The sequence below is a fragment of the Conger conger genome, chromosome 9 (assembly GCF_963514075.1).
Source record: "Conger conger chromosome 9, fConCon1.1, whole genome shotgun sequence".
Taxonomy (NCBI): domain Eukaryota; kingdom Metazoa; phylum Chordata; class Actinopteri; order Anguilliformes; family Congridae; genus Conger; species Conger conger.
Window position 1 is genome coordinate 27727602 of NC_083768.1, and position 17272 is coordinate 27744873.

A 17272-nucleotide genomic window follows, 5' to 3' on the forward strand; every position below is an offset into this window, starting at 1 on the left:
TCATTGTCTTGTCACTCTGTGATCCCGTTGCGTTACAGGCATACTTAATTTTAATATTAGGGGAGCATTTGTGACATGTGACAGACTCATGGTGGCATCAGGGATGCTCACACACAAAGCGGCAGCCTAGCCTAGCTTTGCAATTTTTAACTGATTTTCATTTTTTCATTTTTTTTTTTTTAACTTCTGTGACACACAATCTAAACGATTCAGCAAGTACTTGAAAATGATCCAGGAATTGATTTGAATTGAATTTCCTCTGCTAGACTGGCCATGACTCCATGATTTCATGCATTAGTAGTTTAGCAGCCAGAGAAATTCAGGTTTTTCCATTAAATTAACAGATAAAGTACACAATTTACACCAATGCTAGTTTACAGTGCCCTAAATGGACCAATACATAGGTAAATAAAAGCAAAGATGCAGAATGTCACTTCTCTAAATTACAGCTGCAAGCTGTACTTGTTCTCTGGTACAGCCCAAATGAATCGCGCTGTCTCCTGAAAGAGTGAGTTGTATTTGGGCCTAGGCCTTCACATAGAATATGTACTGTCCCTCATTGGCATGGTCCTTAAGGTAATGGTGGCATGGGGTGCGCAAAAATGAATTGAGATTGCCAAGTTTAAATCATTACATTACATGTCAATGTTTAAGTTAAGAATTTTTATATTGCCAGGAAGACACTGGCTTTGTAGCTTTTTTGTAGGTGTGTTGTACTCAGTTGCTGGTATTCCTTTGTAAAACAAATTTGTAGTTGGTTTCAAGATGCTGTAACTGTACTATATATCTAGTGAGTATTCACATTAATTTTATGTTAACATAATATAACACAAAACGCAGCAGAGCAATTGCACTGTTCTTTGATTCTGAAGTGAAAGGGTTTTAACTGCGGCCATAATGACTGACCGTGCATTCCTTTATCATTATTAAGCTACGCATGGGACTCAATCCTGTGGTTGAAGCACAAGGTCCTGAACTTATTTCCCAGGAAAAATGGAAGTGACTTACTGGCCGATGATTCTTTTGAAGTTGCATGTTGAATAGCACGTTAGGTAAACAAATGCTAAGAAAAATGTTAAAAAATATTCTTGTAGCATAGAATATTTGTCAGGTTTAATGGCAGTGACTTCATGCTCCAAAATAAAATGTCAATGGGGCGCAATTACACACATGCCTTGACAGCTGAGTGACGGCTGCACCCATAAATCAGCAGCTGCACAGACAAAACAGGAAGCAGTTGTACAGATCCGCACACTATACACTCCGTGTCAGTAAGCTCACCAGAGCCATAAATCTCTGGGGAGAAAATGCTGCCACACAACTCTTGAAGTCAGCATATTGGAGGGGAGTTGTTCTTTTAATTAGCATGTGGCAGTTGTTGTGTTTTGCGTGCCACCTCTAATTGCCTGGCACGCCGGTGAGAGAAAGCAGGGGGGATTTTTGACTGGCGACAGCATCCGCCCACCACCCCCTGCCCCCCTCCCTCCTTCTCCACATGCACCCCTCCTCTTTTCGAGGATGTCCTGAAGCCAGGCTGGATGTTGATGGCTATCCCTCATCACAGGAGCGCTTGCTACCACTGTCCCCTTCCAGAACGTTCTGCCTTGGGCCAGAGCAGCGCAGGTAATAGCTCTGACGAGCACCTCCACTTTGTTTCAGAAATAATTTGCCGTTCCCGCGGCCTGCGGGGGCCAAGCGGTAATAAAAATGAATCACGCCACTAACCCCCCCACTCACAGCCCCCCCATATCCCACTCCATTTTAACTCCTCCATTTCCTCTTTCAGTGGAGTGGAGTGGAGTGGAGTGGAGGGCAATTTCTCAAATCTTCCAGAAATTACATCCCCAATTGGTCATTTTTAGATATCTCACACATGCACACTTAAAAACACATCTGCACTGGCATACTGTCTTCTCGCTTCTCATAGTGCACAAACATTAGGAATTTGGTTTCAGAAGGGCCATAGATTAATCTTAATTAAAATAGGATGACTTGAAAGGTAATTAGCAAGTATTGTTTTATTTACAGTACCTACAAGTTACTGCTTAATCACGCTGTATTCTCATGCATTATATTTCACTTTTGCCCAAACTCCCGTAAGACAGTTACTCTTTTCAAGTGACATTCCTTGCCAAGCATCAGCCTGGATATCAAATGCCTATATCAAATTGTGGACACTGCACCCCCAAAATGATATGTAGTTATGTCCACACAGACGTTTTGATTTATTTGATCTCTCTCAAAATATTAGTCTGCCAGCATATACTATGTGCCAAGCTTGCTAGAATCGCAAAGTACATGTATACATAAGAAATAACTTACATTTACAGGTTTTTTTCCATGCCTGGCTGTCATCTTATCTAGCCACCATTGCCAGTGTTTAAACTAGCTGAATAGTGAGGTATACACCATTGTGCTTTTTTTCTCTAAATAATTGGTTGCTGACACCAAACTTACATAGTCCAGCACCTGAAGCCCTGGTCCAGTTTATGTAACAGGACAGCAGTCTAAAGGCTTAGCATCATGCACGGCTGGCTTAGCCAAACAGAAAAGTGCTGAAGAGCCCCCATTCCAGAACTTTCTGGCTGTATCTGCTTTTGTATCCTGTAGTGCTCTTATATTAGGCAATGTAGATGTACAGCTATCACCAGTACCTTCACACCTACATTCACATATTTAAGATGACAAAGCAGCCCTAAGCACACAAAGCCTGGCTCTTCCTGGTGCTAATCTCAACCTGAGTCTCTATTACCGCGACGGGTTGCACAGCTGCAGTTGCCATCGTTTAAATAGAACGACACCGGTTAGCGAGGAGAGCCCCCACCCCTTCTGGAGAGACTGTTCTCAGTGGAGGCAGCAGAACAGCCAGCCTTGCCAGAAGCCAGCGTGGAGGGCTGAGTAATTAATTTAGACAAATTAATTACAGCGGCCGTGCCGTCCGGCACACTTTGTTAATGGCACCTACAGGTCACTTTATATTAGCTCCGACTGCGAGAGGAGACACCGAGGCCGCTCAGTGTGGACTCGTCTCTGTGGCCATTAATATAAGAGAAAGGATGTGTTTGTGTAATAAGCGATGAGGTGAATGTTCAGTTCTACATGTATACATGTGTCGTGTAATACGTTTAGCTTTCTTCAACGTTGCTTAGAAATGCAGATAAACGAGGGTATCAATGAGTTGGGTGTGTGTGTGCGTGTCTGTGTGTGCGTGTAGGTGTGTGTGTGTGTGTGTATATTCACAGTGCTTTTCAAGCTTGCATGGACAGAGCTTGGAATAAAGGGCCGTATAAAGGTTTACAATGAGAGTTAAGAGACATTTATTGTGTTGCCAGCAACACGATCTATCCAGGGGACCCAGACAACCATATTAATGTCACAATAAATTCCACTCTTCCATCACAAGCACAGAGAAGCCCTTGTGGCTGACCAGGGAAACTACACCCTGTCACAAACCGCAGTCTTCAACGTACAGAAAAAACTGTAATAATCCACAATGTCCAATACATCATTTGCCTGGACTAAATAAATGTAGCTTCTGGAAAAATACCAAAGATCAATGGAAGACTAATAGACTTTTGTTTTTCTTTCTAAAATTGAATTTCCTTACTAACAGCTTGGTGTAGTTAACATGAATAGTGATGGGGGAAGGGTGCACTGTACATTTTACAGTTTTGTTGCTTTGTTTCTATTTGGCTGTGCTCTTCAGAGATCGTATCGGTCCACTGACCGCAGTTTTTTTTTTTTTGTTGCCAGAGAGATGACTGTTTGCCAATTTCAATGAAGTGGACATACCGTCTTGCACTATATATGCGATACCTAAACCATTATACTAATACGCTTACACTCTTTTTATTTTACAAGGCGTGATACAATCACAGGCATTGCATACTTTACGGGTAACAACTTGTTTAAAAGAGGAAAATAGCTCTTTTTCTAATTGTGTGACTACAAATGATTTATGTATTTTGAAATGAATTCTTATTCACTGACCAAGGTTGGGCTTCTACATTATCACTACATGTGTTGCATTAGATTGGAGTGATTATCAATTGTACCTGCTTGGTTTTAGAGGTTTCATACTTGAAAAGACTAGCCGTTACACATCATGTGAACATGGATCAGGCAAAATTAAAAAAAATGGTAAGATAAATAAAAAATTTTAAAAATTAAAAAAAAAAAACGGTACTTCAGACATGCACTAGAGCAGCAGGGAAGACGGACATATTGACAAACAGGCAGAGAAAGGCAGGCAACAGCAGGTGCTTCAGTTGTTGCTGAAGACGGAGACAACATTCACTGGGGCTTTTAAAAAAAATAATATACCTCACATTTTTCTCAGAATAACTGAAATGTTTTCAAATCAGTGTTTAAAATGCCAGGGCTTGGAGGGATATTCCCCATTTGGCAAGCCCAGTCATAACTGATGTCTCACTCCCACTCTGCAATATCAGCTTTCAGTGCCTAAAACAGGCACAGCCAGGGTCTAGATCACAGGGCGCATCACAGTGAGGGGAGCTAGCATTTTAGCTCTTTTGCTACCTGAACACCCCCACCTTAATTCTTGCCCTGGCTGTTTATCACAGGAGCCATACGCTGCGCCGGGGGTCCTCGCCTGCATGTGCACACAAACCTTCCTGCAGCTCTCCTGCGGAGGTAGCCCGACACAGTGCCTGTCGCAGAGCTGCGCCAGCGTCACACCTGGGCTCAATCATCCCCATTGTATCCGTCTAATTGATGCAATTGACGACAAACAGTCCAATTACGGCTCTGTTGTGCCTGACAATTCGCACGTTTGCCGTTAATCTAATCCGCTGCCGTGTTAAGCGATTAGTAGACCTGTTACAATATGCAGGAGCAGAGTTATCTCGCAGAGTTATCTCGCCCAATCGGTGTAGCATGTAACATGGAGTGCATGTTAGCTGCATGTGCTCTACTGAAGATGTACACTTGTCAACTTCTATAGTTCATGCTATTTTCAAATACTAAAATGGTTATGGAGGGCTGTGAGCCCATCAGTATTCTTGTTGATATAAATGATTAGAGACCTAATACAGATTGTATTAGTTCCATTTATAATCCCAGTAGAAAGCATGTTAAATGAATGAGAAGCCAAAATGACCCAGGCTGTGGCCATTCTAGGTATTTCTCTGGCCGCAAATAAAGCTGGAAATCGAGGCGAAGCCAAACCCCAAAACAACTGAAGACAAAACAACAAAAACCCAGCTTGTTGAAAAAGTGGCAACTCATTTAGTTTTTTTTTAGTTTTTTTTTTACTGTGTCGCCCCCCTCATTGCCAGCCCCTAGCAACCTTTGAAGGTCGTGGGGCCCCCGCCATCTCCATCGGCCCAGTTTTCCACTGTCCCCTCCTACTTTCTACATCTTTCTTTCTCTCTTTCTGCAAGATGATCCGTGGGCTACATGGGGATGCACCCCCTCACCCCTCCCCCCGCTGTGAGTGTTGTTTCGATACCCCATCCCCCTCCCCTTTCTGCATAGATGTTTGATGTCTCTGTTGTGAATTGTGACCACTGAGGAGGAGGAGGAGGAGGGGGGGTGGGTGTTTATACCCTGATTGTTTAGGAGGGCCTCTGTTGTGTGAAAGGTGGGTGGAGATTCCCCACAAGACCCCTCCCGCTCAATGTGTGCTGATGCTCATTTATTGGGGGGTACCGGATTGGCCGTTTTATGTCCCCTCCCCATCCTCTCTCTTTCTCCCTGTCTCTCTTCCTCTCTTCCCTGTAAAGGCCCATTTGCTGTTGTCTTTTAGGCCTGACTAATTACCCTTGTTTGTTCTTCTTTCTTTGAGCAAAGCCATGTGCTCTTGACTCTATTGGCCGGCTTTGGGAAATCATTCTGCCATTTGCCACTTAATTAGGTCGAGGTCAGAATACATCGGCTGACTAAGAAGTCCATAAGGAGCGCGCCTGGAATCCAAAGAAGGGACCCTGTCTTAAAAAGCCAAGCACTCTCTAACTGAGCCGCAAAACTGAAGGGACAGAAAGAGGACACTCCATATGCTGCCCTGCGCTGTACAAAATGCAAGATTTGACAAAATAATGTTTTGAATCTTTCTCAGGATTTCCTCTGCATATCTTTTTCCTTCTACCATGGAACATATTGTCGATATTAAATAAATATGCCTTTGTGATAAAAATTAATCATATGAGTAAATGATGAGTCAATAAATCAGGAAATAATTTGACAAATACATTGTACTCAACTCATCATTGTACAATATAATTTCATCATGCTCATTTTCACAAGATTGTTGCATTTAATTTAATTTTTATCTGAGAATGTTTTATTAGGCTTTTTTCCAAAATATTACTTTTATTTCATAATGATACTTTTACAAAAAATCTAATTTCTTTTTTTCCCTTTTTATTTCATGGCAACCGTTTTCATGTTATAATGACACTCTTATTTCATAATGGAACTTTTGTTTCATGTTGCGGTGATCTGTCTGTCAACACCAGTGAACCAATTCAGCGATTCGTTAATCCTTTGCTATGCTTTTTTTTGCCTGGATCTGGCTGCCATTTTCTAGCCTGAGGTTGCCTGCTAGCAAACCTTTGCAGGAAAATGATGCTAGTTGTCAGGCAGAATACTGAACCTGAAGATTGAAGGCTAGTTTGAGCTACATTGATTACTTGTTTGTGTGGATAAGTGTTGTTCAAAATGTAGACAAAGCTTCTGTCATCATATTCGACTAGAGAGATTCCCAAAGGGTCCTGGCTAACATATTCATTGCAGTTTAGCTTGTACTGGAAACTAGTTTGATAACTCTATGTTCTTCTGGGAATCCTTGTGATAGCAAATCTGTGCAATGTAGCTAAATTACCCAAAATAGTATTTTATCTTGATCTGCCTAGCATATACCAACAAAATTATGCGTTGCATATACTGCATGAACATATAGTAACTGTGTTTGCTGGCAGATAGCTTGAGCTATCTACCTAGCTTTTGCCTACTTTGAACAGGGGATCTTGGGCTTTGGGCAACCGATCTTTTGTGACATTCTGATAAGGGCTTGGGGCAACTAAGACAGCATTAGCAACAGGCTGCTTTTGCAGCCATCTTTGAGGCTGCTGGAAAGGCTTACCATTCAAATGGTTGGCAGCCTCCCTGAGAACCGCAAAAATAGACTTCTTCCCCTCAGCCATGCTGTTAAGTAACACACTTTTCCCCAGTTTCAACTTGAAAAGAATGCAGGCTACCTAATGATTGGCATTTGGTGTGCTGTTGCGTTGGCCTGAATGTGTGAACAACCAATTATCTTGTCTCACCTCAACCCACTTGCTTTGACTGATGGATGACCATACCGTGAAATTGTGTAGTATTCTGAAAATAAAAATAAAATAAAATGTAACACTGTTGTTGTGAAAAATGAATACGATTTAATAATATTTCATAATGAGTTGAGTCTTATTCATTGTAAATTAGTACATGGCTTTATTATTATGGTACTTGTTTTATAAAAGTTTAGAATGAATTTGTAGTACTAAAATAGTACTATAAATATTAATTTTGTGGAGGATGGGGTTTGTTTCTTTTGTAAAAAGCGGTCAACAAATATAATACATGCATTCATACATATGTACAAACATGCATGATTTGTGGCCCACATTGCCCCAGTGTTAAACAGACCATTAGAAAAGGTAGAGACTGACTGTGTGTAGTGTATTTGTTAAGAATGAACTCTCCTGTGTCAGCAATGCTGGCCTGTCCCCTAAGCAACCTCGGCACTGAGAGAAAGTATGTCCACACTGTCATCAGCCTGCTTTCCTGAATGTCGTCCCCTGTGGAGCGAGTTCACTTTCTTCCTCTCTCTCTCCCTCTCTCTCTCCCCCTCTCCTCCAGCTTTGACATGCTAAATCTGCTGTTTTCTTTTCCTCTTCTTCCTGCGGAGAGGAAGTTCTCATTGACGAGGCTGGGCTTTCTCCCACAGCTCCCCAAACTTCACCCCCGTTTGGTTTGTTTTTATGCTTCAGACAAAAGCCCGGGGGCGGGAGTTTTTCCCCACTGCACTTCCTTTTGCGCTCTCCCCTTTCAAGTGTCCACAGCTGAGGAATTTCAGACGCCGCAGCCCCACCCAGTTTTAATAAGAGTACCGTCAGGAGTTTTAAATGCTCTGTTTTACGAATGACCTTTTAAAGTCAGGCTCACTGCCAGATTGAGAGTTTTGTGTTTGGTAGATTACTGCCTCTGTACTTTTTTTTTAGCTTGTTTGAAACTTTTACTTGATTTAACTATCCTCAGCATTGACAAACTAAAGATTTTATCTGGACCGTGGAGCACATGTTTGCACTAAGCACTAGGGCCTTAACGGGGTGTACCATACAGCTCTCGAACATAATTCCCAGGTTGTGGAGAATGAGCTACAGTCTGAGCCACTTTCATTATAGGGCTTCTTGCTCCAGTCATTACATTACATTACATTATTACCATTTGGCAGACGCTCTTATCCAGAGCGACGTACAGTTGATTAGACTAAGCAGGAGACAATCCTCCCCTGGAGCAATGCAGGGTTAAGGGCCTTGCTCAAGGGCCCAACGGCTGTGCGGATCTTATTGTGGCTACACCGGGATTAGAACCACCGATCTTGTGTGTCCAAGTCATTCACCTTAACCACTACGCTACAGGCCACCCCAGTCAAGGGCTCAATGCTGGTTTAGTAAAATTTTCTTAAATCATTTTCATTTTAAGTGCTTATTTTCAGTTCACAGTTTCACCGTTTTTCATACGCTCTTCAGCGGTCCCCTTGGGACGAGGTTAAACAAGATAAACATTAATGAGATTTTGCCCATATGCGTGTATTGGCTAGTGAAAGATGTTTAAGGAGGAATCCCTCTGCTGAAAAGGAGCCACACATTGTCTCTCTCCCCCTCCCTCGCATAACAGTACAGTATGTCAGAGCCCATTGACCTGCCTAATAGCCTCGTCGCTGTACAATGACAGAGTGCAGTTTGATTGAGGATTACCGCCATAAAGCGCAGTGGCCACAGCCGTCGCCTGTCAGAGGTGAGTCCCAGGGCTTTAACAGGGCACAGCTTAAGCAAAGATTTACACACACTCTAAGGAATTGATCTGACTCGGGGGAAGTGGTGGATTTAGTAGTATTGTTGCATTGATTTAAAGATTTAAAGGGATCGCTCATTGTCTGGGGGAGGGGTTTGATATTTCAGTTTTGCTTTGTTTTCCCTTGGCCCAGGATATTTTAGATATTTTTATTTATTTGCAGTTTCACAAGAAAGCAAAGGTATTAAGTAAATTGTTCTTCCATCACATTGACCAATGCATCATGGGAAATATGGTTCAAGTGCATTGTTGCTCACTGTGCTAAAAGCGTCCATGAAATTTGTCTTGATGCTATTAAAAAATGAATGAAAAGTCATATTTCAGGGATGAGTGTTCCCATTAGCAAGGCTTCACGAACACCATAATAGGTGGAGCTGCCGCTTTCTGTCAGTCGCTGACTTGAATCAAAAGAGATTCCTCTTAGTAATAGAACATGATGATTGATTGAAGTCACTGAGCCACTAATAATACATGCTATCATCACACATTTAGGGTTCGTGAAGCTTCACTCTGCCATTGTTAGTTCCTGCAAACTTCCCACGAGGCTTTTAAGTGAGTCAACCATCCTGACTTTAAGATTGGCATTTCTGACATGTTTAGCACGGCTGCTTCAAATCTAAGCTCATTACTGCAGACCAAGTACAAGCAAAAGACCTGACACAAACCTGCATCCTTCATCAGTATAAATACACTCAACCCCTTCTCCCCTTTCCCAGAATTCCTTGTTAATCCATTAGTTTGCGAGCGTGTTAGGGGGTAGGAGCGGTGTCTGCGTGGCTGAACAGTTTTATTAGCTCGGAGGCCTGCTACGCAGTTCATCAAATCCTGCTCTGGCAGTGACAAAGACTTGCCCATCGCCGCCGACCAGAGAGGTAATTAACTCCTGCAGTTAAATCCGACGTGAAGAGACCCTGTTAGATGGAGCGATGCTTGTAGTGGTCTTGGCAGGTGACATATTAGTCTGTATATTTCTCAGCCCAGAGAGCTGCCGCTGCTTCTGGAACCTGCTATTGTTATTATTATGATCTTAATGAGGGAGATGGTTATTGCTGAGCATTTTACCGGTTCTTCTCATTGCCAGCATTGTAATCACAGCAAGCCATGCGGGTAGCATTCAGCCTTAATTAAAAAGATGAATCCTCTGTTCATATAAAAGAATTTGCTCGTGGTAACTGTTTTTACAGTTCTGAATGCTGTTCCCCTACCCTGCTGTGGTCATTGGCATTGTTGATAGTGCTTCACCTCAAGGTTGATTGAGCATTGTTTCTGTTGTACTTCTTGCAGTCCTGACAATGGCAATAGATCTGGAAGACCTTTTATTTCTGAATTTAAAGTCTTCTTTGCAATCTAAAAGTGGAACTATACAAAATTGGACCAGATCTACTCAACCTCTATCCTCTTCTGCAGAATTTCTTGTTTATTTTTTAGACCTGTTTATTTATTTTCCCCGTTTGGTTGTGGGGGTCTGCGCTGGTCTTGGCCTGCAGTGGTTGGGTGGTGGAGTCCGGTGGGTGGACGCGATGGCGAGCAGATGGCGAGGTGTCTGAAGTGACGGCAGAGGCCCGGTCGGATTGGCGGCCCCTCGGGAGGCTTGTCACTCGGAGTGCCAGCCTTGTTTGTCCCCTATCGGAGCGAGCCCTTCTCTCTGTCACTCACCCAGACAACCCAAACAACGGCCCTTTTCTCCTACCCTTATCAAGCAGCCGGGCGGGGTCAGGGGGTCGGCGGCGCACCGAGCGCGCTCGCCCGCTCGGTTATCGATTTCGGCCGCGCGTTACTCCACCGGTTCTGCGCGAACGGGGAATGAGAACGGGGGTGGAGATGGAGACGGCGAGATAGAGTTCTGGGGCTCCTCAGAATCTCCCTCTCCTTTCTCTCCGCCGGTCGGAACAAACCCAGCCCTTTCTCTCCCCTCGTCCAGCGCCATTCAGCGCCATCGATCGGGCCCACACCCTCCCCTCACCCAGGGGACTCTGGGAAGGGAGGTTGAGAGCGGGGTCTTTTGTCGGTGTCCACCGTCGTGGACTGAGAAGGCTGACAGCGCCGATAAAAACATGTTTCCGCTGTATTGTCCGTCGCAGACATGCTGTTCACAATGTGTAACCTTTAGATAGCTTGCTAGACTTTAACCCTTCATCTGCCGCGGTTTCCCAGCTCTCTCAGACAAGCTGCTGCAGGGGGTGCTCTTTCCAGTCCCGTCTAGATGTCAGAATGACTACGACGAGGTGTGACACAGTTCCTGGCTGAGTACAATGCAGAAATATAGCTTAGCTCAGTTACCCAAACACAATGAATGAATTGCCTTCACACACCACTGTTCAGTCCTATTCAGGGATCTCAAAGAGCTGCACATCATGAAGTAGACACCAGGAAGATTAGTGGTTGTGTGGAATAGCTTGCCAGGCCATGTAATAGTGGCAGAAACTGGGAGTTTTCAAGACCAGGCTTGATACAGTACTAGATACTATCTAGTTTGTACATAAACAGTGGGCACTATCCTTTACTGGTAGGAAAATGGCAAGCATTTTTGGGCTTAATGGCCTGTTCCCATTGTGCTGTGCTGTGTTATGTATGGAGGGTGTGGGACTCACCTTAGCCCTCACCAAGATGCAAACCTGTATTATGTGACTATTCTCACAACAAACAGGTCTCGCCTAGGCAGTGAAATGGTCATCCAGTCACCCCAAATTCAGGAGAAGGGAGGTTATTTTCAGTGCGTGCTGTCATGCGCACATGGAGTAGCAGCCCCTTACTGACACGTGTGTGTGTGTGTGTGTGCGCGCTTGTTCCTCTGCCGCAGGGAGGAGAAGGAGCAGTGGATCCGGGCGAAGTATGAGCAGAAGCTGTTCCTCTTGGCGCTGCCACAGTCAGACGTGCCCCTGGGCCAGCAGCTGCTCCGGGCCGTGGTGGAGGACGACTTACGGCAGGTGGTGCTCCTGCTGGCCCATGGCACCAAGGAGGAGGTCAACGAGACGTACGGAGATGGAGACGGCCGCACCGCCCTGCACCTCTCCTGCGCCATGGCCAACGTTGTCATCACACAGCTCCTGGTCTGGGTGAGTGAGACCTCTGCACCGCAGGAGACCAGGGCCTTCGGTATTCTTCTGTTTTCACAGACACAGACACAGACAAACCTTATTTTTAGCCTTGAACTGTCCAATAGCTGGACTCCTGTGAGTAATGGGTGGAGCTGTGATGACTGGAGAAAAAAATGCTACATTACATAGCATGCTAGGTCAACCACTCCATGGTTCTCAATTTCTCTTTATCTCTCTCTCATTCCTTCCTTTTGTCCCTCCCTCCCATTCCCTCTCTAACTGTATCTGTCCTTTCTCTCTCCCTCTCATTCGTCTTTCTTTTTCTGTCCCTTCCTCCCGTCAGTACGGCGTGGACGTGAAAAGCCGGGACGCCCGAGGTCAGTCTCCGCTGGCATACGCGCGGAGGGCGGTCAGCCAGGAGTGCGCGGACATCCTGCTCCAGCATGGCTGCCCCAACGATGGCGGGGGCCTGGTGCCCACGCCCAACACGGCGCGCCGCAACCCCAACGCCAACAACAACAACGCCCAGTGTGAGCTCAACCGCAGTGCCAGCTTCATCTAACGACCGGCACCGCGCTGACACCCCCTCTTCACACACACACACACACGCACTGTGGCACCCGACACCCCCTAACCCTGTCCCCTCTCCCTCCCTCTGCGTCATGTGACTCCAACGGCCCTGGGGGTGATGGGAAACAAGGCGCGGATGTCCCACTGAGGGAACCCCGGAGAGCGAGGGCTTCATCGGGGGGAGCCCTGAAGCCCCAACGCTCCTGATTTATTAGGGCCATTACAAAACCATTCCCAAAAACCTTTTCACCCTATGGAGGAAAGCCAGGAGAGCACTCCTTTTGAGGGTACATATCACAGGTACAGTGACAAGGGACTGGTTAACATCACCTTCACTGCTGCATCAGCGCCATTGACTGGGCCATTACTGTAATTATTGCTATTAATATGACTATTATTAAAGTCTTAGCTTGTGCTTTAAAAAGGTTGGGAACTCATTTAGAAAAAGCTCAAACTAAGTCTGAAGGGATATGAGTTGGAGGATGAGGTGAGCATAGTGTATATTCAACCCCTATTAGCCTGAGAAATGATGAGCAGTTTGTCTAGTTTCTAATATTAGTAAACATGTACCTAGGTGCAAGTACCCGGGTTTGGCCAGTGGTAGGAAGCTGCTGTGTTTTTGCTTGTTGAAGAGCACAGTGACTGCATTTGATTGCCAACAACTGTGGGGCCGTACAGCCCACCTCAATGGACCTCCTTTTCCTTACCTCTGTGACATCTGGCCCCCACCGTTTTCTGGACAGAGATGGCCAGGTATATGACTGCTGTTTTTCCTTGGCTATGGGTGTCCTGCTGGGTGGAGTCTGAAGGTAGCTCACCTCTGGTGTACAGCAAAGCTTCTGCAGACCATTCTGCAAAGTTTAGGAGTGTGGCAGGTTCAGTGGTGGGGATGGTCTGATTCCCATTGCCCAGTTTGAGAGTTTATTTATATATATTTCTTTCCCCAGGTAACATTCTCAGTTGTCTCAAGTGGGTTTTAGTGCTGTAGCGAGGTCTTGTTTGGTCACACCGTCCCTTAAGTTTACAACTGCCTTAGCGACTTGCCTTGACCGTTGGCTTTAGTGAGCACTAGAGCAGCACAACAGTAATGCAGTATTTCTCTGCTTCTCTCAGTTTTTATTGCAGGGCTCAATAGCATCAGATTGGGGCTTTTGGAGTGTGGGCTGTCTGTGTATGTCTCATTCAGCTCACTGCTTGATTCAGTGCAGGTTTTGGTTCTTCTCATGTTCAGCTACCCGTACTGACTGCTCAAATTTTGAAACAGAACTATGAAACAAGAAAACAAGAAAATCTTAAGAGACCGATATCATCAGAGCTGAGTGTGTTCCTAATTCTGTGCAGAAATGGCAAAAAATGTCCTCCTTCCTAAAGTGTAGTGATTTCCTACGTTCAAAAGTTTAGGTGGACATAACCAAGAGCTTTTCACATTAGCCTTCCCTAGTTAGATGCCTTTTTTGCCTTTGCACATTGCCTACCTGTCTTTTCTCACCGCTGTTGAAACCAAAGTTCAAGCCTTGCCTTTACTGTCTTTTTTTTAATGAGCAAAAGGATTATTCACTGCAGTATTGTTGCCTCAGAGAGGATTCTTCTGCTAATAGATATCCTGTGATAGAATGTACCAGAATGACTTTTGGTCATCTGGACCAATTAGGCACAGATATCATCTTATCAGCCAATCAGGAATTGAGTGTTCTTTTGTTGTTGGTTTCTCTTGACCAGTAATGACTGTTACACTACACCTTTAGATTTAGATAAAATGTGAAATCATACTTATTCTCATTCTCTATTTTTGTACATGTTTCCCTATTTTAAGTTGTTTTAAGTTCAGAGTGTAGTATTCGTTTAGTGAGTATATGTATGTTCCGCTGTAATAGTTGCACAGTCCTGCACAGAACTAGGAATTCTTGAATGCTCACACCTGCACAAAGGAGTCATAAATGCACAAATTGTATATACACAATGTAACCATCTCTACAGAACACTCCAGCGCTAGTCATTTTACACTGTTTTTCCATTGCCATTCATGGTGGTCTTTGTTAGGTAACGCTCATTGACCAGTGCCTGCAGTTGTCTATGAGCAGTGAGCTATCTGCAGGGGTTGGGTTTGCAAGACAGGCCTCCATCTGGATGCAGACCTCAAAAACGCAGTCGCTCCACAAAAAACGTTCTTTGAAGGCTACATCCAAGAATTATTCTTTTTAATTTGTGAAGGGAAAGCCTCAGCCCCTGGACTCCTGTTTGTCAGCTGATGCGTGAACTTGAGAGAACGATTCCCCCGTCGTGCTGCTCCAGGGCGTCACCGCATCGCATCGTAGTTTGGATTGTCGTCATCTCATCAGCGTGGTGGTGGTGTTTAGGCCTGTAATCCAGCCTCCATGGTCCCTCTGTGTTTGTAGTCTCTTTTGCGTAATGGATGATCCCTGCTGCTTCCTGTGGCCCCCGTTGGCTGTCCATTGCTCCTCTGTGTGACGTTTCCCTGCAGACTCTGCTCCGCTCCCGCTTACACCTGGACGACCCCGAACGATGCCGTTTGAGTATCCAAGAAGAAATGCGTTGTTTGACTAGAGTGTCAGGAGATTTTAAAAAAAAGGTATTGATGTGTACAGAAATATGTAAAAAGTAGCTTTTCCTCTTGCAGCTGACCTTTTAGTCCCTAATGGTGTGTGTGTGTGTGTGCCTGCGTGTGCTTCAGATGGGACTTCCTTTGAAATACTGTTTCCGTTTGGGTGATGAGGCTGAAGTGGCGGATTCATTTGCATTGCCTCTAATCCCTGCTGAATTCATGCACCGGGGAGAAATCACGGTATTACTGAAGTCTAAAAAACCAGTTTCACCGGTAGGGCTCAGTCTCAGAAAGGCCAACACTCATATTCTTGTTGTATGTTGGTTGTTTTTATGGCATAATCCCAGTATAATATCCAGTCATCTGACTGACTGTAAGCTGGTTGGACACAAGAATACTTTCTTCTCTGGATACCCCTCTGACCAGGGCTAACAGGCCTGGAAGCCCAGCTGAATGATGCCATCGTATTTCCATTTTAATGTTTGTGATTTCACAACTGATAAATTCTGTATTCTGGGGGTGTGCAACTCCAGTCCTGAAAAACCGCAGCGTTTGCTGGTTTCTGCAGCCTTTCATTTAATTTAAGTAATTGATTGGCCAAACAGTCCATATGCCTTGTTTTCAAGACTAAAACTCTTTAAATACAGAAATCTGTTGAAACCATGAAAACCTGCAGATATTACGGTCCTCCAGGACAGGAGTTTGTAATCCCTGCTGTAGAGGTTGCAAGTGATGTGATGATACAGTAAGGAACTGACTCTGGTTTGTTTAACCTCAGCAATTGGCCTTGGTACAACTGTGGGTTTACAATGAGAGCTTAAGGACATTTCAAAGCTAGTCTAATGGATGGATGATTTTATAGTCAGGGCTGAAATGAAGATATATGTGTACCTTAGGGGAACTACCATACGTGAACCCCCAAAAACACTCAACCCCTGTATGTTTCCTGATTTCAGCACCTCCTCCACTCCCTCATATCGAATGCCAGTTTTTCCCAAAGAACATTTTATTGATAGACTGCGTATACAGGTTGATGAACATAGGATTGACCAGGGAATAATGCAAACGACTACAGGGCATCCGCCCCTCTTGTTTTAGCCTAGTAATACACTAGCATTGCTCAAGAGAGTTATTTTAAATGAAGAAAAATTGGTCTGGAGGAGTTATGAAAGGGATCTGGGTCGATCCCTGAGAGACAACAAGCCAACCAAAATGCTTTCAGGAGCACCTCACCCCCCTAGCTGTTGCCCCACCCTCTACAACTGCCCCCCATCCCACCTACCCTCAATTACATTTTTGTTTTGTTATTGCATTCTTCTCTTGATTTTTATTGTATTTAAGGTACTATGGTTAAGTCTCAATGCGTATACATTGTCTGACCGTGTGAGGTACTGTGTATAATAATGTACATTTGACATATTTATATTGCAGTATGTAAATATTGATTTTTGTTGTTTTTTTCCTGTTATTTTTTCTCTTTTCATTTGAGAACATGAAACAAAGCAAATTCAAAAGAAGACAGTTACTGTTTGTGTGCTTGAATGACTGTGGACATATTAATAAACACTCCAATAAAATAATGTAGCCTTCCCAGAAGTGGGAGTAACAACCACAGGCCTTGATTGATTGATTTTTCTTCTCCATTTGAAACAAACACAGCAACCTCGGATTCTGCAACCTTGTACAATATTTCTTTTTCTAAATTCTAGATATGGCATGGTACAAAATCTATGCTAACAGACCTAAATTGTTTGTTTTGTCATTTTTACATATACAATCATGTTGCACGCTGAAGAACACTGTGGAAGAAGTCAATAATGTGGGACTGAACTGTAAAATAGGCCAAACTGGATTGAGAAGGAGAGAAAACCCATGACATTTCCTTCAGTACAATGCTCTCTATTGTAGTGATCTGCTCCCAGGTGAATGGTGCTACATTACGGGGTTATGGCTCGGATCTCATTGGAAGGAATGTGTTGAGAGTGGGGGAGTTCCAAGAATAAAATAAAAAGACTTACCACTT

At 44.2% G+C, this 17272-nt stretch overlaps 1 protein-coding gene across 4 annotated transcripts in view; it reads left to right on the plus strand.

Annotated features, from left to right (window-relative positions):
- agap3 (ArfGAP with GTPase domain, ankyrin repeat and PH domain 3) overlaps positions 1 to 16861 on the plus strand; it is a 242271-nt gene extending 225410 nt beyond the window's left edge. For all 4 annotated transcript variants that reach the window (XM_061253759.1, XM_061253760.1, XM_061253761.1 and 1 more), the window contains exons 17-18: positions 11879 to 12134; positions 12460 to 16861. In XM_061253759.1, coding sequence (XP_061109743.1) covers positions 11879 to 12134; positions 12460 to 12678 — 475 coding nt within the window. In that variant the 3' untranslated portion in view covers positions 12679 to 16861. The remainder of the gene's footprint in view (positions 1 to 11878; positions 12135 to 12459) is intronic.
- The last annotated feature ends 411 nt before the right edge of the window (positions 16862 to 17272 follow it).